This window comes from Aulostomus chinensis, chromosome 6 (assembly GCF_037954235.1).
Source record: "Aulostomus chinensis isolate RoL2024-O1b breed Wild chromosome 6, RoL_Achi_v1.0, whole genome shotgun sequence".
NCBI lineage: Eukaryota > Metazoa > Chordata > Actinopteri > Syngnathiformes > Aulostomidae > Aulostomus > Aulostomus chinensis.
Genome location: NC_141325.1, coordinates 21770659 through 21794040, shown reverse-complemented (window position 1 = coordinate 21794040; position 23382 = coordinate 21770659). Strand labels below are relative to the sequence as shown.

At 39.1% G+C, this 23382-nt stretch overlaps 2 protein-coding genes across 2 annotated transcripts in view; one reads left to right on the top strand and one right to left on the bottom strand.

Annotated features, from left to right (window-relative positions):
* The window catches only part of ptar1 (protein prenyltransferase alpha subunit repeat containing 1), an 18317-nt gene extending 13108 nt beyond the window's left edge, over positions 1 to 5209 (bottom strand). Inside the window, exons 1-4 of the mRNA XM_086207014.1 lie at positions 5121 to 5209; positions 1344 to 1513; positions 903 to 969; positions 413 to 517 (exon numbers count right to left, since the gene is read on the bottom strand). Coding sequence (XP_086063140.1) covers positions 413 to 517; positions 903 to 969; positions 1344 to 1513; positions 5121 to 5206 — 428 coding nt within the window. The 5' untranslated portion in view covers positions 5207 to 5209. The remainder of the gene's footprint in view (positions 1 to 412; positions 518 to 902; positions 970 to 1343; positions 1514 to 5120) is intronic.
* A 6261-nt stretch (positions 5210 to 11470) lies between these two features.
* Positions 11471 to 23382, top strand: part of mamdc2a (MAM domain containing 2a) — a 56743-nt gene continuing 44831 nt past the window's right edge. The window contains exons 1-2 of the mRNA XM_086207013.1: positions 11471 to 11643; positions 11778 to 11909. Coding sequence (XP_086063139.1) covers positions 11616 to 11643; positions 11778 to 11909 — 160 coding nt within the window. The 5' untranslated portion in view covers positions 11471 to 11615. The remainder of the gene's footprint in view (positions 11644 to 11777; positions 11910 to 23382) is intronic.

Sequence of the window (23382 nt, the reverse complement as noted above, 5' to 3'; positions counted from 1 at the left end):
ATATTTTTGGCACTTCGAAGTGTGAAGTGGTCCCACACTCCCATCTTTTTGGCCGTTTTCGTCCATCTTCCGCCATTGTTCGAGCAAAACAACCCGTCCGGCATCACTTGGATATATCTGTCAGTCACCACAGTTCGGGTGACACACACACACCTCATCCCACTCTCTCTCTCTCTCTCACTCACTCACTTCAACGCTCTCTCTCTCTCGTTACGATATCGTCACGTGAGGTTAATTAAACGAAGCCTCAAGGTAAAGAATTTGCCTCGATCATTTTTTTGTACTCAAGGTACTCGAGTTATTCGAGTAGTCGTTGCAGCCCTCATTGTGTTTGATGAGAAAAAATTTAAAATACATTTTTATTTCAAACAAAATCGTCCTCATAAGACAGTGACAGGGTCTGTGGTCTTACCGGTGTATCCACGTCTCAGGGCTCTTGGGGAATTTAGTGAGGGCCAGTTTGCCCAAGTACAGGTCCTTCTCTGGGTTAAGAACACCACTCTGCAGCAGCTCCTTCCTGCAATTTCAAGTAGTGATGCATTATAATCCCAGCTACACAGCAGCTGATAGACTTTTACTTTTTACTTGCCCTGTGATGTGCCTAGCTGTGATTGTATGCACATCAGTGAAGCCCTCCAAGACTGAGGCTCCATCTGTATTACCTGGAGAAAATGCTGACCCTCTGGAGCTAACTTGTGCAAAGACTTGAAAATAAAACCTCACTTCTGTACTCAGAATCTGGAGTTACTATGTGTCACAAATATTCTGCATTGAGTGTTGTGTCATTGTCAATGTCATACTCTTTCAATGGCATAAGACATGCAAGTCAGAAAGAAAAACAAAGACAATTTCTGTAGTTGTGACTAGGGTAGCACATTATGCCAGGGGCTTTATGTCTGTACCTGACATTCCACGCAGTAGTGAAGTCCGGATTAAGCAACAACAGGGTGCAGGTGATATCCACTAAAGCTAGGGGACACACAAACATTAGTTTTCAGCTTTTGTCAACTTTAGGAAATGGAACAAATTTGTATCAACAGCTCAAATGCCACATGTTTTCGGTGGGTCCTTATACCTCTGTCCCCAAACTGCAATGTCACATTTTGTTCTGGCTTAGGAGTAACAAACTGACTTTATTAACCTTCAAGTAATAGAACTGATGATCGGAAAGACAAAAAAAACAGGATGAAGAAACAATAAGTGCGATGAACTACCACTTTGTACAAATTTGTTCTGGTCTACAATCTGTCTCAGAAAACTGTCACAATAGAGACATACCTTACATACCGTAACTAACTTTTAGTTTTGATTTTGTCTGGGGGTGGTTAAAATGGTTCAGGTACCTTCTCTGTCCAGCCAGTGTTTCCGCTGTCGGTAAAGCAGGAGCTTGTTGTGGACATACGGTAGCAGAAACTTGACACACCAGCTCTCTACTCCGAGCTTATTCTCCACCAACACAATGGGGCTGCGGTTGTAGCGGGCCTCTGGACAAGGGATGACGCCAATCTCATCACTGTAGGAGCACATAATTGAAAGGAGGGAATGAGGGGTAGGTTTGTGGGATAAACATGGAAGAAATGTTCAAACATATTAGGTGGCTCTAAGTGATATGATAGCAGACTGTACTGAGTTACAGTTTGACTAGACTATATTAGCCTTTCAGAGCTGTGGCAGCACTCTTCTTGGAGTTGTGGATGGAAGTCTCTTGGTATCTCACAATTCAATTCTATTCTGATCAAGATGACCAAGATTTGATATTAAAACCATCACTGATACATAATAATATCCTCTTTTTTGGTACATGACCTTTTTCCCCCCTGCAACGCCTTGGTACTGTACATTTAAATCAGTGTATTTGTATGATCCCTACTTAGAAACAGACTCATTAGGGATTGTTTTTCTATGGACTGTTGTGTTGTTTGTTTGATTTGTTGCACTCTATTCATGTTTGTGTGAAAATGTGTGTACTGGGGTGTAATAGGCAGCTAAGTGGGCCCAAGTCTTGTCTAAGCTGCTGTTCTGTCTCATCTTTTTATGTCTTATGTACATATGTACACCAATCAGACAAAAGCATTAAAACCACTGACAGGTTTCATATTGATATTGGCACAGCCCTGCAACAAATCCACCCTAAATGAGGATTGTAAACTTATCTTTTTTGTTTGAAACCTGTCAAATACTCATACTGTTCAAAAGAACCTCAAACTACAGTCTCCACAATGACAGTTAGGATGCACAGTAACATCAGCACATCATCAGTATCAACAGATGTAAGTAATTTTTTCAGTGCATCAGTAACAGTCCAATCTCCAATATTAACATTGGCACAGCAAATCAAGGTACGTTTCTTCATTTTCTTCTTTTTTTAGTGTTTTGGCAATAAAGACACATGTAACTTTTTCAAATTCAACTAATGTGGTGTGTTTTTCCAGTGTAAACTAGAGATGCAATGGAAACGTCCATCCATCCATCTTCTTCCGCTTATTCCTATTAATGGTTGTGGGGGGGCTGGAGCCTATCCCAGTGGCTACTGGTGAGAGGCGGGGTTCACCCTGGACAGGTCGCCAGTCCATCACAGGGCCAACACCTACAGACAGACAACCATTCACACTCACAGCCACACCTACAGTAAATTTAGAGTATCCAATTAGCCTAGTCCCCATTTGCATGTCTTTGGATGGTGGGAAGAAGCCGGAGTACCTGGAGCTGTGAGGCCACAGTACTAACAACTGCACCACCGTACAGCCTGTAATGGAAACAGCTTCTTCCCGATAGCAGCAATACCAGATTCACGATTAACAGCCTTAATTTCCCAATGATTATTGTTACAGTTTCAATGTGAACCATAATTGTTACTGTGTTAAATTACCCTGCTTTAATGATTTGTTTAAGGCGTAGATTTTATCTGTAATGCCTGAAGAGAGTGGGGACAAGTTGATGATGCAAGCCTGAGCAATACTCTGATAATCCTTTGAATATGTGTCCACACAATACCTCCCTGGCCGCACTTTCCATCCATCTATTGATAACCACTGTTCAGGAACTGGAGCTTATCCCAGCTGTCACTGTACCTCCAGGGTACACTCTTGACAGGTCACCAGTTAGCCACACATTACACTCGTGGTATGTATGCCAAGTTCTGACTGCCAGCGTATTTCTTCTATTCCAAACAGGCAATGTAAATTTGTTTTCCAGTGATCAAAAATTACAACACCTAATTGCTCCCGATGGCCCTGCGACGGACTGGCAACCCATTCAAGGTGTGCCCTGCTTCTCACCCAATGTCAGCTGGGATAGGCTCCAGCCCCCCTGTAAACATTAATGGATAAGCGGTATAGAAAATAGATGGATGGATGTAATTGGTGATTACACTCACATTGCATGATAAACGAGAGATTAAATTCAGATCACAAATGGTAAAAACCACAACCTAAAAAAAATAGAAAAGCCTTTTCCAAAACAAGAGCAGCCTATTACTCACTATTAATAGAGGAACTCAAGAACAACCCAAGGTTTCTCTTCAGCAGCTCTATTGAGCAAAGTATTCCTGTTTCCCCGAACAGTTAAGACTTAACCAACTTTTGAAATAAAATTCTACTTATTAGAGATAAAATTCATCTCCTGCTGCCATCAGCTGATACCACATTAGTTTTTAAATCAGAAACATTAAAGAGTGATGTAGGCCATGAGGTAGGCAGACTTACATCTGGACTGCTTTTCTCTCAATAACCTTCAAACACTGAATACAATTTATTTTTCTAATCCATCCACCTGTCTCCTAGACTCCATCCCAGCTAAGTTGCTTAAAGATACTTTACCTTACTCAGCACCTCTCTCTTAAATATGTGTCACTATTATCTGGTCACATTCCAAAGTGCTTTAAAGTAGCAGTAATTAAACCTCTTCTCAAAAAAGAAGACTCTAGATCCAGAGGTTTGGGCCATCCATTGACCCATATCTAATCTTCCCTTTCACTCAAAAACCTTGAGATAGCAGTTGTTAAACAGCTTTGTGACTTTCTTCAAAGCAAGAGTTTGTTAGAAGATATCCAGTCAGGTTTCAGGCTTCATCATAGCACAGGATCAGCATTAATCAAACTTACTAGTTAAGTCATATATTCTACAGCCCTTAGTTACAGAATGCTGCTATAGGCCTCGAACTCCCTTGATACATTAAGCGCCTCTCTTCTGCTCTGTCCTCCTGTCCTCATTCATACCCCATGCATACACGGCCTTGACTTCTTCCCAGGAGTCTTTGTGGTACCAAATCCCTGACTGATGCTGCTGTTGAAAGAGGCTGCAGACCAGCAGAAGCTATGATGAATTATAGTAAAATATAAAAGATGTCTTCATGAAAATTACACTCGATAAATAAAATATAAGATTTTGCTTTGAAGTCAGAATGTTTTAATTGGTTGACCAACGATGGACTAGGTTTACATTTACTGGCACAAACTGGTATGTGAACCATTTTTGCACACCTCTGCTGAATTACTGGTATATCATGTCAATAAAAGTCTTCAAATTAATAAACAAACAAGCTTGCCAAGGTGTGATCTGACTGTCAAGTCGTTAGGATACAAGTAAATAAAATCAGCAGCCTACTACTCAGTAACACTATCATCAAACCTTGCTGCTGCCAGCATTAGTAGCTGTGTCCAACTTAAAAGGTGTCACCAGTCACACTACTTCAGGAAATACATATTCTAGTGGAACTTAACATTTGAACAGACCATTTATGAAAGGAGTCTCTTATTATTGTGTTTAAATACAGACACTTAATGTGTCTGATGACACCTGTTTGTGCAAACAGGGACATACGCCAATACACCGAGTCAACCTGACTACCCGAACACACATCGTCTACATTTCATATCTTACAAAAGAAGGAAATAAGATAGCATGCTTGTTTGTGTAGCAAAAACATACAAACAGAACTCACTGATGTATTCAACAGTACCAATTAACAAGAAACTGGCAACTTTCCTTTAACCGCTTTGATTCCAGGTAATAGTCGTAGCCCACACAGTTGAATTAGGTCAAGCTGTTCTTTCGGCGAGGAACTGGATGTGACAGACGCTACTTCACACCGTTACGTTCACAGACAGCTTTATTACTCACATGTTGGGGTTCCTCTTAAAGGCGTTTGTAATGTCTTTAACAACTCTCTGGACCAAGACGTCCACCTCCTCCTCCGACTCCGCCATTTTTAGGGCACTAAATGACGTCAGATGTACTGCTTACTTTTTCCGGGTAAAAGGACAGCAATACGGAAGACCGCAGAGGCCATGCTTAAGAATAGCTGATATGGTTCGAAAACAAAAGAGGGACGTTCAAATCAGATCTGAGTCCTTATGGCTCCACAATAAACATGAGACTTGAAGTGATTTTGAATTATACTATTCTTATGATGATGATGATGATTATGATTATTACTATTTTTATGCAGCACAGTGGTTAGCACTGTCACCTCACAGCAAGAAGGTTCCGGGTTAGAGCCCCAGCTCAGGCACAGGGTCTTTATGCGTGGAGTTTGCATGTTCTACCCATGCTGGCGTAGGTTCTCCCCGGGTACACTGGGCAATTGGGAAAGGGATTACGCATGCAGGCATACAGGCATACAGGCAGGCAAGCAGGACAGGCAGAACTCCAAAATGCAGGTTTCTGGAGTATATGATATATATATATATATATATATATATATATATATATATATATATATATATATATATATATATATATATATACATATATATATATATATATATATATATATATCCTTCTGTAAATATCTTTTCTGTTCTGTAAATACCTATTCTGTTCTCTACTCTCTTATTATGCTATCTCTTGCTATCCAGGTACCTGAGTTCAATTTTCGTACCACCAACATGGAAATGTGAGTGGTATGACAATAAAGATCCTTGAATCCTTGAATTTAGTGAATGTATTTTCTTATTTATGAAGTGACAAAAGAGATATCCAAATCCTTTTAGTGACTCTGATTTGTCAACTAAGAAACAAAGGTGGCTTTAGCATTACTGGAGCATTATGTGATACAAAGAAATGGGACATACAGAGGAAAATATGAGACACTAAAATAATCAAATGATGACAAAAAAAATGACCACACTGTAAAACGGGTTAAGTACAGCGTTTTTTTGTTACTCAATTACTAATCATGGCTTGCCAGCAGATATTTGATATAATACTGTATGATTCTTGTTATGGTCATTTCATTATTTTCTACTCTTACTATTTACTCATCTTTTCTTTGTGTTTGTGTCTGTGTTTCTTTATGAAAACACCAGTGGTATATAAAACCCATTGCTCATCTGCCAGAAGAGGGGGATGCTTTGCCAATCTCATAAGAATCTTTTTGTAGTCAGAAATTGTCTCAAGCCCATCTTGGGGGAAAAAAATGATGTCATTCATCAGTTATATCACATTGTGCAAGCTTCCTGAAATATACTTTTACAATTTGTCAAAAAATCTTGATGTAGATTTCTCTCCACACATTTACTGAGTAAAATAGATTAGTGCTTGCAACAGCCCATAATGATCTGTTTCTAAAAAAAAAAAATAGGGTAAATAATGTTGAGAAAACGCAACAGCTTGAGTCTCTCCTTGACAGTCATTTAAACTGTTTTATATAATTGATGGAGAGCATCTGTGGAAAAAGTGTGTAATTGCGCTGTGGGGTTAACCACTGTGGGGGAATTGATCAAACTGTCAGTGTTATTGATTCAACCACTCCCCTCCCACCACCAACAGTAATGAAAAACAGATCAAAATATTAATCAAAAATCAAGATGTGCTGTGTACCTGTAGGCTCTTGAAACATAACATATACAGACATGTAAATCATTGTTTTAAACAAAATACAGGAGTGTTGAATATCACAGAAGATGTTTTGTACTGAATGTGGGGGATACTGGGATTAATCAGAACATGATGATTATTGCAGTCAGCAGCCTATGTGCTGATGACTCACAAATGCTAGTTTACACCCTTCATCAATCAACCTCATTGTTCAGTTCTTGTTTTCCTTTTTGTTTTTCCAATTGGCTTCAGCATATTTGAGATTTCCTTAGTTTATTTTTTCGATGAAATGGACAAAGCGTAAAAGAAAGTGGAAGGGGCAGCATGACTCGGAGGTAGATTGGCCTTCTAGCAAACGAAGGGTTTCTGGGTTGTACCTCAGTTCCCTTGGTGATCATGTCCAAGTATCCTTGAGCAAGACACTGTGCCCCTAATTGCTCCTGATGGCTCTGCAATGGACTGGTGACCCATACGGGGTGAACCCCACCTCTCGCCCAATGTCAGCTGGGATAGGCTCCAGCCCTTCACGACCCTTAACAGGTAAGCGATATGTAAAATGGATGGGATAAAAGAAAGTGATGACACTGATTGCTTAAAGGGTCTGTTCTCTCTTATGATACCATTTACAAGATTTTAAGGTCCCATCTGTACTTAACATGACACATTCTTGTACCATTAGGGGACTAAGACTGCATTCTTTGCAATTATAAAATTTACCCTCCATTTCAGGTAACTAAACCTGCACATATCTTCATATTCCATTGTATTTTAAATACAAAGAATATCATTTTTAAAGCATTATGGTAACCGTTCCTGAGCTCATCCTACTGCTGCCAAACTCTGGGGGTTTCTTCAGTTCACAGAAACTACAGCTGTCTTTTGTTTGGACTTGCAATTCCTTTCAGAAAGCAGTCCAAAACAAATGGTTTCTATTTCCCCTAATAATGTGGCTACATTACAGTTTTTCTCAATTGATTTGGCTGATTTCTTTTCTGACATTAAAAAATAGTAAAATAATGATGATGATGATAATAATAATAATAAGAAGAAGAAGAAGAAGAAGAAGAAGAAGAATCCTGCCTTATGTTTTACAATTATTCTGCAACATACATGTATAACATTGCGCTGTTGACACAAATGCGGATCATACAGGAAAAAGTACAGTCTTGATTATTTTCAATCACTGCCATCAAGTCTTTTTCACCGTAGAAAATATTTCAAGAAACAATCAAAAAATGTAGCAAAGCATCTGAGGAACAAACCTTGAGGAAATACACGTGATTACATCAGCAATAAAAAGTTGGTCAAAAACAAAATCACTTTCACCAGATATAATGGCGAGGTAATGTGCTTTTCACACGATGTCACCAAGATGGATAAGATCTGCATCATATGATATGGTGCTTTCCTTGAAAGAGAAAAGGTCACAATTATTATATGTTTTAATTGTGTAAATTCTCATTAGTTTCTGCACCATGACAACAATACCAGGTTGGGCACAGGAGATTTTATATGGGTCACCAATTTAATTTGCAGAATGTCTTCCTTTCATCAATTCTACAGTACACCACTGAGTCATTTGATGGGGCTTGTTGATTTTCCACCACACTCCTTTTCTGCCAAAGATCTGCCAGTTTCTGTAGCCGCAGCAAGAAGTGGATACTTGGCCAATAAAAGAGGACACATGTAAGAAACCAGGCTACAACTAATTTGTCACTGATCACATTGTTAAAATTGGCATATGTTTATGTTAAAATATAGATAGTTAGATAGATAGATAGATAGATAGATAGATAGATAGATAGATAGATAGATAGATAGATAGATAGATAGATAGATAGATAGATAGATAGATGATAGATAGATAGATAGATGATAGAAAGATAGATGGATAGATAGATAGATCGATAGATCGATAGATGGTCAAATGTTAAGCAGGGCTGACATCAAACACAAGGATCAAAGATCAAAAGAGCTTCATCTTTCACTCTGTTACATCATTTTCATTTCAGAGAAAGCAACAGGGATTTTGCACAGTAAGCAGAAGCAGACTTGAAGTAGTTTGTATTGTGATACTTTTTTTTTTATTTACATAACTATATCCAGATGTGAAATATGTTTCCACAGTAGGAAACTGTGGAGTCCAGAGCTCTGTGTATATCCTGCAGGGCCTATGTGTATTTTGAAAATCGTTCTCGTCTTGAAACAGGAAATTACCAGAGTTACATGATAAAGTGTTGTTCAGAGGGAAAATAGAGGCTTTTTCTGCGGTTAGAATTAATAACTTTTAAAACTAATACTTTTGATGGCTCATAGTCACAAGTAAAAATCTTACTAACCTTACACAACATCAGCTGGTGTGTCTGTTCAAATATCAATAATTCTCGGTATGTCTTTGTTAGACATCAAATTATCAGTCAGAATCCCAATCAGAATTGGAATCTGTCCACTCACACCTCTACACCAGCAAAAGCCATATAAGGCAATTAAAGTTTTTGTACATATGTATGTCCCATTATTGTTAGTGCAGTATCTTGGGAATGCATTGAGGGAAATTTCAAAAAAATTGGCTGAAATGTACACTGGGACTCAAAGATGAACTCAAAGGTCAAAGGCCACGATCACCTAAAAACCATAATATCTAAAGTTAAGTTTTTGTTGAGTTTGTATTGATAATAATTCAAATTCCTTGTGTCTTGCCTGCTTGCATTTGCATTTGGGTCCACCTGCCTCCCCACCCCAATCACACACACACTGCAAAAATGCAAGATCACATTTTTCAATTCTAAACAAAACACAAAAACAGAACAAAAAAAAAATATTGTTTGACTTGTAACTAGAAGAAGTTGCAAAAATTCCTTCAGATTTACCATCCAAAATCCTATCCCTATTGCTCCTTAGTTATTGGATTCTTTTTTATGATAAATTCTTCAGCAAATAGAAAATTCCTGAAAGACACAGTGACACAGAATATACAGTAGGGATGCAACAAGGAAATCTTTTAGTCAAATGGATGTAGGAAGATTACTCTTATTCTTGACTGATGACCTTTAACCCCTTTCCAAAAGATGCTGTGCACAGGTTGCAAATGTTTTCTTTTCTTTTCCTAAAGTTAATTTAGTTATTCGATCCTTGGTCTTTCACTAATGCAATGTTGGCAACAACTGACAAACATGAAGTCATAATGATTTCATACTCCACTCCAGTCTTTTGATGAAGTGCTGTTTTTCTATTCTGTTCTCAACTGTAATTCAAAGCAAATTTACATGTGATTTCCATAGAAAACAGAGATTATCAATAAAATTTCAGAAAATCAACAAGAAATGTGTACATCCAAGGAAAATAATCAGAGAATTATAAAAAAATTCAATACAAGATTAGTAACAAGTTTTCACAAAATGAAAACAAGCCAATTCAGTTGTTTTGTGTGTTAAATCAAAGTATCATTCCAAGCAATTTGTTTCTTACAAAACCAACCCCAAACATTTTTTTTTCCAAAATATTTTTATTCTCAATTTTCAAAGCAATGACCAGTTGACATACACATTCACACACAATAGACATGACAAGGACAACAACAAGAAAAATAGTAACAAACAAATAATAATAATAAAAAAAATAGATGCAACAAAGACAAATAAAATGAAGAGTGGGGGGGGGGGGGATAGCTACCATTTCAGGTACTCCAGAATAGGCCTCCATACACTAAAGAATTTCTGTAAGTTGCCAGTTATCTCATATCTCAGTTTTTCAATGTGAAGGATTCCTATCAGCTCACTCAGCCAGGTTTCGAGCTTAGGTGGTGCGTCAGAATTCCACCGTTTCAAAATGCATCTCTTTGCTATAACCATACCACAAGCCACTAACACAGTAACATTCCGACCCATATTGTCCAAAGAGTTAGAAAAGCCAAGTAAAGTGGTTTCAGGTTCAGGATCCAGGTTTCCTTTAAGTACATGGGAGAACCACCCGAAAATCCAACACCAGCAGTTCTGAATTTCAGGGCATAGTCAGAATTAGTGTGCAACTGTGCCATCAGATTTCTTGCACCTTTCACACAAGGGGGAAGTTTGTAACTTAGCCTCTGAAGAGTGCAACCTGTGTATAACCTTAAATTGAATCAAATGTTACCCAGCATTAACTGAACAATAGTGAATGTCATTTAAAGCTTCATCCTGAATCATACAAATATTGTTTTATTTCAAACATGGACTGGGGCCCTTATAAAAAAAAAGCTACTATTTTTAAAACACAAAATATTTCAGTCCAGATTTATTATCTTTTACAAGCTCCTGAATATCATTAATAAAAACAACCAAAAAAATTCTCAGAAAAAACTCTTTGTGGGAACAATGTGGGAAACAGTTCATCTATTCCTCATTTTCTCTGGCATCCCTTGCATGGTTGATGAGAGGGCGAGAGGAGATTTTCCCAACAATTATCACTGTATGACGTTTATATGCAACTAACGGCTCCTATTATGCCAAAGAATCGAGTAGAGCCCAGGACCTGTCTGAGTCTTGTTCCGGCCCTGGTCCTGAGCAGGGCAGCAAAAGGAGGCGGAGAAGCGTGCTAGACATGTGGCTTGGAAGGCTGCTCGTCACTCCCTCCTTCGGAACATTCATTCATCACCCGGATAATCCCTCCATCACTCCTGCTGACATTGCTCGGCTCCAACCTGTTGAAGACAAACAGCGACAATAGTGACGTGATTTATTTATTTATTCGTGGATTTCAACGGGAGAGATCTGCAAAGTAAAGCGGGATCCCTCAAACTGACTGCTGAAGCGGAATACGATGAGAAGCATTTGTCTAACTTTCCAGGGTAAATCCGTTCACTTTGTGTGTAAACTGTGCATTCTTTGACAGTGAGTTTTCTTTCATGCAGCAATTTAACAAAGTTGAATGGTTGGATGAGCTCCGTAGTGTAGATGTTGTCTTTCTCCTCTGTCCTCACAGTGCTGCTACTCTGCGGAGTCGTCAGGGCGCAGCAGCAGCAGCAGCTGCTGCCCGGCTCCTGCAACTTTGAGCTGGGCACTTGCGGCTACACTACAGACCCCGAGTACTCCAGCTGGGGCATGAATGAAGAAGGTACAGTGCCATTTATGTTATCCTCGGTTAATCGTTGCAAAACCGGCTGAATGATTGATTGTACCAAGTTCTGGATGGAGTTCAAGATTGCAAAACCATAAAGCCTTCTTGCCCTTATACAGAAGATCATGTTTCACAAAGTTTTAATAAAAAAATCAACATCTGCTTCATAATGATAAGGCAGAAAAGGTATTTTCTTAATCCATTCGAGTTTCGTACATAAATGAAAATGTATTTCGTACACTATTATGTGGGCTAAATTACTTAATTGGTTAATGCATTGTATAATTATAAGGTCACCTTTTAAATATCATAGTACATTTACAGTAGAACATAAAACTCAGTTGTAGTTCCGAAGTACAGAGTTCAGTACACCTAAAGAATTATTTATGTAGAAGTTGACTACTGTTACATAAGTAATGGCCTAAATAAGTTTGAATAATAAGATTTGAATGCCATATCTCAATACAAAGCTATTTACCGGTGATCTTTCATCCATGAATGCAACAGTTATGTACTACATGGTCAGGATGCAAGGACTAAAGAAAAGCTGAGATGCAGGAGAGGAAGCAGGATGAGAGGAGGGGAGGTGATGATGGAGTGAGAAATGAGTGAAAAGCATAAACAAAGATTAGAAAGAGAAGAAACTGTGTGAGAGAAGAAAGTGAGAAGAAGTGAGGTTGGAGAACTTGAAGTGTGGATTTGAGGAGTGAGGAAAAGAAAAGAAATGAAGTGAAACCAAAAGTGTGACATGAGTAATGGTGGAGAGAAGAGGAAATGAACTGCAAAAACTTCAAGAAAGAATGATGAACAGGAAGATTGGCTGCAGGTGGACATGCAATGTGAGGAAAGTAGTAAATAATAGCAGAAAACCAGAGCAGAGGTGCAATTGGAAGATAAGGGCACGTTTATTTCTATTTTTTGTCATATATTTATAATCAAAAATCTTATTACTTTCTTTTGTAGTTTTTTTTCCCCAGTGGAGGACATTTTTCAGGTGTAAGTAGACAGTACTGTGAAATCTCATTTTATATCTGTGCTCCATCTGACTTTTGTCTGCAATTGGAAGGTTTAATCAGCATTCACTCCTGGGTCAAATGACCCTGCAGTAGACATGCTTTGATTGTCATTGATGGGAAGATCGGAACTAGAAATTGGTGGCCCGCTTGTGGCGCTGCCAATCTTGGACACGCATATGCTGAGTAGTCAGGGATCTGCGATCAGCAAGCAAAATTTAATGTAAGAATAATTTGTACAATCTCCCCAATTTAATCTGTAGTGATAGAGATTTTAGAGCCATATTTTGACAGATAGGAACTGTAACAAAGCAGACCATTGTATCCCATTATGTCAGATGATGTTTAATTAAGAGGTTCATATTCCCTAAACACAAACCAGTGGCCACACATGAAACCTACTTATAAACCCAAAGCAGATTTGGTCATTTTAAAGACAGACATCACTCATGTGAATCAATAATCATCATTGAAGCAGTGACATCAACCAGCAACTCGGTACTCTCTGTGTTTACACTGCTGAGCAGGGCCTCTTTTTCTGCATGACTGACCCATTACATGCTTGTTATTTTTTTCATGAGATCAGTTTTCACTAAGAGATGGGCAATTAAACATGAGTAGGGTTTTCCCCCATTATAAACCAGCTGTGTACAGTACCAGAGATTGGCATTCATTGTTGTCTACCTCAAACATGCCATTGTGGTGACTGTTTCCGTAAAAGTCTGGGTGAAACCAGCTCTTTCTCTCATTTACCCTCTCTCATTCCCCCCATGTTCTTTCCTTGCTCAGTATAGCAGTAGAGTGTAAAGGTTAGTGCTTTGGATTTGTCCCTCACTGGAACTAAATGCAGATTGACACATTTGGATCTGGTACAAGATGGTTTATTTAACAGACTTGGTAGTTGAAAATGTTGGCTGGCTGGTGGTGGATGAATCCAGCCTTAATCCAATGAAATGGCTAGTGAGCAGGGGAAGCTGGCCCACGGCAAAGAATCTAGGACACAGAACTAAAAGATACATACTATTGTTTATTTTAAATGGAAGTATGATGAACGATAGTGTATAGGATAAGTAGCCTATGTATGTCATAGCAAGGGATTTTAGATGCAGTGCATGAGCACAAAAAGGCCAAAACAAGGTTAAGTGCTTCGAAGAATTACTATTCTTTTTTCTATCTTTAATTTAATAGTTTATTAATACTCATTCACTGCATAACATTTTTTACAATTAGAAAGTCAATTTAAGTTCATGACATTTCTGCCATGTTTCTGATGTGACCTTATTTAAACAACTGTTATATAATGGCAAACATGTTGAAGTTTTCAGGGAATTTATTTCAGATAAACACATTTTGACTACTGTCATAATGCATTGTGTGGACAGCAGTGATTCTGGGGTAGTCTGGAATTTGTGGAAGTCAGTGGAATCTGACATTTTTGGATTGCATGTGGAAAGAATTGGGAAGAGCATAAAGTAGTGTTGCTTGCTCAGCAGTCCTACTAAAACAGTTGTGTGTGCTACAGTCGTCACTTGTAACACATCATGAGTCATTGAAACTCCTGGACAGACATTGGTTCTATTGTCACAGTATTTTAGAAAACAGACGGAACATACTTTTACATTTCGCTTATTTAAAAAATAAAACCCTTTGAACTCTTTTACGCATCAAAATAGAAAATTTTCAAGATGATTTTGCTCGCTAATGACACAAAATGTTGGTAGATATGGTCAGAAGGTAGAGCAGGTTTTCCACTTATGGCAGGGCTGCAACTGCTTTACTCCATGTGTCCATTGGAAAGCTACTGGGATGATTTGCACCAACTGGTTTTTACTAGCCAGATCCTTTAACTGCAAAGTTGGTCTTTGCAGAGACAGTTTGTAGAACTTGGACTCAACATCAACTTTGTCTGGCCATAACACTTTTTTCCGCCAAGGCAGTTCTGGGGCAAGTTTGGAGCCGGTGTGTAATATGGGACCAGTTCTTCCAGTTTCCACAGACAAAGACTTGGCCCTGATTCCAACTCTCAATCTAAAAACTATTTGGGGACTTGGGGGGGAGTTATTGCAACCTACAAGATCAACCAAAACATTATGACCTAACATTGCTAGCACACTTAGCTGCAGAATATTTAGACATTGCTGGATCAGTCATCTTTTGATGCCAATATAGTATTATGAGACCGGGAGCAATGCTTGGAAGGTGATATACTTTGCCGTTGTTGTTTATGTAAGCATGAATGTAGCTTGGACAAGTGAGACCTAGGAAATTATGCCATGACTTCGTTCTATTGTGGCTCTTCACCAGTGGAAAAAAAACCCAGTTCTTTGTAGATTTACAAGTTGAACCAATTACGAACCAGCCCAAGCACCAGCCCAGAACTAGCACCAGGTTCATTTGGGTGGATAAGAGGAACATGAATACCCAGGTTGCTTTGACTATTGCACCATACATTGTGAGGACATACCGCAAACAATCTCAAACTGCCTTGCTAATGTGAAGATAATTATTTATAGCTTCCAGCCTTGTTATGGAAGATTAAGGGGAAAAAAACACTTTCTCAACCCAGACACTGTAGTTCTTTGCACTTTGAACTACACATCAATGATAGGGGCCATTGACAGCACTGCATATCCAGTGCTAAACCTTATTTTCTTCGGCTGCTTCTTTTTAAAGAAAATATTTGTGACAATAGACACATCCCTTATGTTTGGTTGGATGACTGAAACCCCAGAGACTGTGTCTGTCCCTCGATCATGTCAGTTAATTCACTCAAATACTATCCAAAGAAGAGTCAGTCAGAAAAACCCAATCACAATTAACTCCACCACTGAATTATTTCAAAGGAATATAAAAATTAGATGTGGACTATTACCCATCAGATCTCTGATGCCAAAAACTGTATTAGACAATGAATAAATATCTGACAATTGCATTGACCTGCTCTGTCTCACTAAAACCTGGCTGTGTAATGATGAGTTTGTTTGTCTAAATGAATCCGCTCCTCCAAGGCACATTAATACTCATATTCCTTGAGGCTCTAGCTGAGGAGGTGGAGTTGCTGCCACTTTTGACAGAAGTCTAGTAATGAATCTCAAACCCAAAATAACTTTTAATTCATTTAAAACTTTACTCTCAGTTTGTCTCACCAGTCTGAAAAATTCTACAGACGCTAGTGTATTGTGTATTGCCCTTCTGGTTCTTAATCTGAATTCGTATCTGAATGCTCTCAGTTTAAATCAAGACATCCATCCATCCATCCATCCATCCAATTTCTTCTGCTTATCCGGTTAAGCAGGGGTGTCCAAACTGGTCCACTGGGCCAGTGTGGCTGGGCCAGTGTGGCTGCAGGTTTTCATTCCCCCCGAGCAAAAGCAACACCTGATTCTACTTAAATCAACTAAGCTGTGTCCACACAGCTCATTTGTTGGATCAGGTGTTGCTTTTGCTTGGTTGGAATGAAAACCTGCAGCCACACTGGCCCTTACTGGACCAGTTTGGACACCCCTGCGGTTAAGAGTCGCAGGGGGGCTGGAGCCTATCCCAGCGGCTTTTGGGCAAGAGGTGGGGTTCACCCTTGGACAGGTCACCAGTCCATCGCAGGGCCAACATATACGTATAGACAAACAAGCATTCACACTCACAGTCACATCTACGGTCAATTTAGAGTATCCAATTAGCCTAGTCCCCAATTGCATGTCTTTGGACGGTGGGAGGAAGCCGGAGTACCCAGGTCTCAGTTGTACTTTATGCTTGAGTCATTAATGAGAAACAGAACTTAGCATAACTTGCACCAACTCATTACTAGGGAGAATTCTCTCTTTAGCACACGTCAGTCCGACAAGCAAACTGTGTGCACTCTCTCTCCCCATCAATGAAACCAAAAGGGAGGCTCCACCTTGTGGCACTGTTAGGCACTGCCCTTGATACGACAAATGTAGACTGTCTTATACAATTGTTTGGCTGAAGATGTAGAGGAGCATGAAATGAAACCAGATATTCTAGAAGGTGAAAACAGAGAGAAAGCAAGTTTGTTGTTGAGAATCTACAGTGACATTTGCTGACTAGAAATTTGCTCATTTGCTTATCATTTTAAAATTCTAATCTTAAAACACGAGGCTGCCTTATGAATTGTGTTTTGATTTAAACAAACAAGTAATGAATAGATTGCTGGAGTAGTTTTTTTTTTTTTTTTTTAAACAACTCATGCACAGATCCACAAAACTACACAGTAGGAAGGCCAGAGCTCTATTCTGGGCACAGAAGAATGGCATGCAGTCATTTGCATACAATCGACATTCTGTGAACAATTTTGTATTCCTCAGCCATTTTCTCAAAACATCCTAGCTGTAGCTCTAGAGCATCTCTACCCAAAGACTTTTACTGATGATTGGAGGGAGAAATGACAGCCTTTTAGCATGTTTCCCAAAACAGCTTAATGAAAATTAAGTTGTGATGTACAGAATCGTCTCTCTAAATTGTCTGGTCAATCTTATTAAAATAATATATGGTTGTGTAGATATTATCAGGCAGAATAATAAAAGATATAGGTCAATTATGCACAAATTTGCACATTTTAGGATTTATAGACAAGGCTTATTGTGTAGTTGGTCTTGATGGTTTTTCAAAAGTGAAAATGAAAATGAAAATGAAATTTCTGTTGGTGGATTTTATTGGCCACTATTGGCTTGGCATGTTGTGTAGGTGTACCTGTTGGCTGACGTGGCTGAGAGGAACATTTTTCAGATCAATATTTTGTTAACGTTTGAAGCAGCTCTGCCTGAGGTTTCGAACCTGTCAGGCTTCCAGATATGAAGCCTCCTGCTTGAGGCATCTTCCGCTTCCCCCTGTTTGGCCTTTTTTTGCCATGAAATTATACTTTCTTTCCTAGTACATTGAGAACTATTTAATTAGTCAATGGTGCCTGTTGGTTGGTAGATAGTGCTACCTGTGCACTATGCAGTCAGGGGGTTTCAGTGTCATTTTGGTATTTAGAGGGCTCGTTATCAGAGAACAAACCATGGTGCACAGTGCAAAGGCGCAGATATTAGATAGTTATACATAGGTGTATTTCTGGTGTGACGTGAATCAAACCAATCAGAGTGGCTCATATAACTCCCTTTAAAGCCCACGTTGTGCCAGGACTTCGTAGGTGCTACCAGGTGAAGGCACGCACATGTATTGTGTTTACATAAGAGAGCAGCAGGAAGCCATCATTGGAGTTAAAGTAGGCTGGGAGTAGGTGGCAGCCAATGTGTCCTTGCTTTTGGGGATCAAAACATCTGCTGGTGTAGCGGAGGGATTTGAGCCTGTGCCAGCAAGGAGTCCTGAGTCCCCTGGTGGATGATGGAGTAGGAGTGGTGGAGGGTGCCTGCGAGATGATCAAGAAGAACAATGAGGGAGATTGTCACTTTCTGAATGGGGAGAGCCATGATAGAGTGACAGATGGCAAGGAGTGATTGGTTGAAGCAGATGTAGTGAGAGGTAGGAGGACAGAAAAGAGGCTGGAACATGCGGGGGGGGGGGGGGGCATGAATAGACCTGGTCCAGTCTCAGTCTTGGTTGAACTACAGTAAACATAAATGCATTTGTGCATATTTTCCAAACTTTAAAAAAGAGGCACTTTGTGGTTTATTGAAGACTCATGATATAAACTTATCCAGCCATTGTCTTCCACTTATTCCTGTTAAGGGTCACGGGGGGGCTGGAGCCTATCACAGCAGCAACAGGCGAGAGGCGGGGTACACCCTGGACAGGTTGCCAGTCCATTGCAGGGCCAACACATAGAGACAATCAACCATTCACACTCACATACCTCATACCTCTCATACCTACGGTCAATTTAGAATATTCAATGAGCCTAGTCCCCAATTGCATGTCTTTGGACGGTCGGAAGAAGCTGGAGTACCCGGAGAGAACCCACGCAGGCACAGGGAGAACATGCAAACCCCACACAGAAAGATGCAGTGCCCGAGCCGGGACGTGAACCCGGAGCGTTCTTGCTGTGAGGCGACAGCGCTAACCACTGCACCACCGTGCCGCCAACTCTTAATCATAATGTCAACAATAATTTTAATAGAGTATTCAAGAGAAGGCTAAATCTATATTAGTATTGGCACATGCCTATTGTAATCAGATTGGAACTGACAAAATGTGGATCAGTGTATCTTTAAGATTTGTATCTTTTAGAATTAAATGTCTTTAATTGTCTTATCTCAAGACTGTCTTGAAATTACAATTTTAACTCAAATACGATACATATAGGAGAACATTTTGCTTTTAATTAAGTGAAAAATGTTAGTTGGACATTTAGTCATTATCTTGAAACATGTCAACTGGACAGGTAGATATGAAACTGACAACTGTATATATTTACTTATTCTCATATTGTAGAAGTCTATCACTACATTCCACATGCCCAGCCAGACATTCCAATCAACTCCGCCCTTTTGTCTTGTTTTCCACCGCCTGCACGGCAGAGTGCATCAAAGCCACAGAGCATTCCAAAGCAGCTCCTTCTGTTTATGATCATCTGTCAGCACAGTTTATGCTTTCACTTGTAAGATAAGTGGATGCACTGGTTATTTTGTGTACCATCTCTCTTTTCAGTTAATCCTTGAACTCCCATGTGTACTAACTGTTGCTCATATGCTGCATATTCCCTCTGAAGATGGAAACGCTGTAACCCAAACAGAAGCTTCAGCAGTGACCTAGTGTGATGTTGACTAAACCACTAACCAGACTGAGATGGAATAACTTCCAGCCACTAGCCGGACCTTGGAGATGAAGATTAAATACACCCTCTGCGGCAATAAATAGGCTCGTGAAATGAGAGGAGTGTGGTAATGTTTTCTGTTTGGTTGCCATAGCAATTTGGGCTTGAGCTAAGTGTGCACCAAAAAAGAACCGAAGGCAGAGTTTGTGGTTAAAATAAGGATGGGTGTCCTAGATGATTATATTCACTAAACAGACACATCAGAGTCAAAGACTTCAAGCTGTGCTGAAATGGTATAACACTTGGACAGAAATGGATGGAGTGGAGTTGAGATCTGAAAGCAGCTTCAATGCTGTCCCACAGACCACCTCAAAGAATGCTGCTTATGTCATTGTCAAGACTGTTTAGAACTTCCTGGCCAGTTTCTAACTATGTTCTAAAGTTAGCAGGACTCTAAACACTCCTCTCTTCTCCTCTCCTCTCCTCTCCTCTCCTCTCCTCTCCTCTCCTCTCCTGTCCTCTCCTGTCCTCTCCACTCTAAAAATGGGTCATGCAACAACTTTTGTTGGATTCACATGGATAGGAAAATATTTAATAGATATTATAATAAATATAAAAGGATGAGGGTAGGGATAAGAATGGTGAAGTGGCACATCTAAGTAAAACCGAACACTTAGATGTGCTTTAACCATGGTACCAACCTCAGTGCAGAAGAAGCTGTTTTTTCTCACAGTACCTCTATAAAACAATTTTTTTTGTGATGTGATGTAGAGCTGGGTAAAATCCACATGGTCCAGGTGACAGTCTGAGTTGCGTCTATAAATTTGTGTGCTTACAATTCAGGAACAGATCATTTGAGATTGTTTAACAAACTGAATGACATATTCAAGCAGTTTATTATTTGCTCATTTCAGTATAACAATGGGAGGAGTGTCCACCATCAGCCCTATTGTTCAGTGTGATCATAGAAATATGTTTGGAAGGAACTAAATATCATTCATCACAATGAACCCATTTGTTAGCTAGTATAATGTACTAGCTAACAAATGTCACCCATATGACATATGAAAGCTCAAAGGTGAAAGCTGGTGAGCGGAGTGTGGGGGCGACCAGTCTGGACAGGATCCATCAAAATCAAACCAACATCAGTGGGCTGATTAAATGAACAATATGACCTGTAATATTTTCCAGATCAAGGTGAGATTGGAGCACTCCCAAATGAGGCTCTGCCTTTGCACAATAAGCCTTTTCTTTAAAATATGTTAAAGAATGGAATAAGTTCACTCTTAATCTGAAAACCTGCAAAGGCTTCCATAATGTTTACCTTGACATACGTATTGTTTTTGTTTATTCCTTTAGTGTGTGTGTGTGTGTGTGTGTGTGTGTGTGTGTGTGTGTGTGTGTGTGTGTGCGTGCGTGTGCATAGACCTGTGTAGGGATCTGTTGGTCCATTTGTGTATTGTGTTGTTGCTTGTCACCAGCTCAGGGACTGCAGATGGAAATTTACTGTTAGTTAAATCTGGTACAAAGAATCCTTTCTTTGATGTTTACAGTTTTGGAACCTCCAAACACACTTGTAGGAATGGTACAGAAAAGTGGTGAATTTGCTTATATTTTTCCAAATCTGCTTGACAGGAAAGACCATCCATATCTCACAAACACAAGAGTTGAGTCCTAGCTATGTCTAGAATCCCTGCTATCTAGAACCACCATGAGAAATAGAAAGTTATTGAACTAGTCTGAACTGAGCTCAAACTGCTCTTCTGTCAAACTTGTAATGCAGCGACCGATTGATTTTCATAGTTGATGACAGGTCAAACAGAGTACAAAAAAAATGGTGTCTTTCAAAACAATAGAACAGTATGTCAGTAGTGTGCTATATATTAATTTTTTATTTAGATACACCTGTACCTTATTGAAAAGTAAAGTTCAACCCATTTTCTCTCTTTATTAATAGTTAAATTAAGTAACAACTGTTCGTTAAGACAGTCTTAGTGCTGTATCATAGATACATATTTCTTTCTCATAAAGCAAACAGGTTGACTTGCTTTATAACAAAGTTAAGTTATTTAAACTCTACTAATACAGAACATCCAGACTCTTGAGGAGTGATCTAAACTCTACACCTCTCAAGGCAGAAGTATCTGCAGGAAAAATGAGAGAAGGGAGAAAGACAAGACAAACTACTGGAGACAGATGAAGCACAATCAGTGACATGTTTTTATATGTAATCGAGGATATCAGAGGAGTGTCTCAGGGTTGTTGTTTTTTTGTTTTTTACAAATTCTAGAAAAAAAGATCTGTCTCTGACAAGGACAGGGTGCATGAAGTGCCAAGGCCCATCCATTACTTTGACTCTACCTGTGTGTATTAATTAGACTTCAAATCAGGACATTGTTTTACACTCTAACTGAACAACAATATTTGCTCTAAAATACTGATTCGTAATATTAGCAGAGGACTAACAACATGCCCCAGAGAGTGCATGGGGGTGGGAGGAATGTCCTAGTTTTTCATTTGGGTGACACTGGGAGACACTAAGTACTGTATTTGGTCACATACCCTCATCTGATAATTAAAATATTGTAACTGAATTTGAAGATTTGAGCTATAACACATAACAAAATTCAGTCTATATGAAGATTGCTTCTGTCAGGGGCTCTTGCAGCCATTGACTTCATTCATAAATACACAATGAAAAACATATAGCTGAACATTTGTTCACAGTCAATTAAGCCTGAATGTTTTGTCACCTCAACAATTTATTGTTGTATGTTGTATAACCATGCAAAAAAACATCTTTGTGTATCAATCATGTTTAAAATATTTTATTCTACCCTCCAGATTTCTACAACACAAGACACACATACAGTTTGCAGATTAAAATGTGTAAATATAAGATTCAGTCCGTGGTTGAATAATTCAGTGACTAAAAATGCATAGTCAGCAGTGTATGCTTCATTCAGGCGCAGGTTTATGTCATGACTACATATTGTTCATCTCAGCTCCCCTAGGACTCATTGTTTGAGCAATTTGTTCCTCATATACTTCTACTAACATGATTCTGAGGCTCATTTGACCAAATAAGGGATCTCGGATACAACTGCAAATCCTCCTGCCTTCCCTCCCTGACCCAATTTAGAAGTCAGGGCACTTAAACCAGCTCTCACTAAACACTGTTTATATCCAATAAGCTGCCTCTTTGCTCTCTGAGATGTGGGTGAAGTGGCAAAAACACACAGTCTTTTTGCCAAGTCGGACACAAAGGAAATATACTGTATAAATCCTTTCCAGGGTCTCAGCATTCACAAGTTAGCATTTACTGTATGTATTATGTGTTTGGCAAACAATGCACATATTATATGTATATGTATCTTCATTGCATTGAATACAATTTACAGTTTACAAATACAATTTACAATTTACATTTATTCCCTTACCCACTTGCAAACCCTTCACTCCTTCTCGCAAAACAACAATAAATAACACAAGAAAGAGCAATAGATACATAAATAAATACATACATGTATACATACATACATACATAAAAAAAACATAAAAGAAGTAATGTGTAAGTGCAGTAAGAAAAACAAAAACGGGAGGAAACACAAGAACAAAACACACATCTTTGAGTAAAATCAAAGACAGAAAAGTCCTCTGTTTAAGCTTATTTAACTTTGGTCATGGGGATGCAGCAGGGGGCAAACCCCCCCAGAGAAAACCCACCTCAGCACCAAGCAGCAAC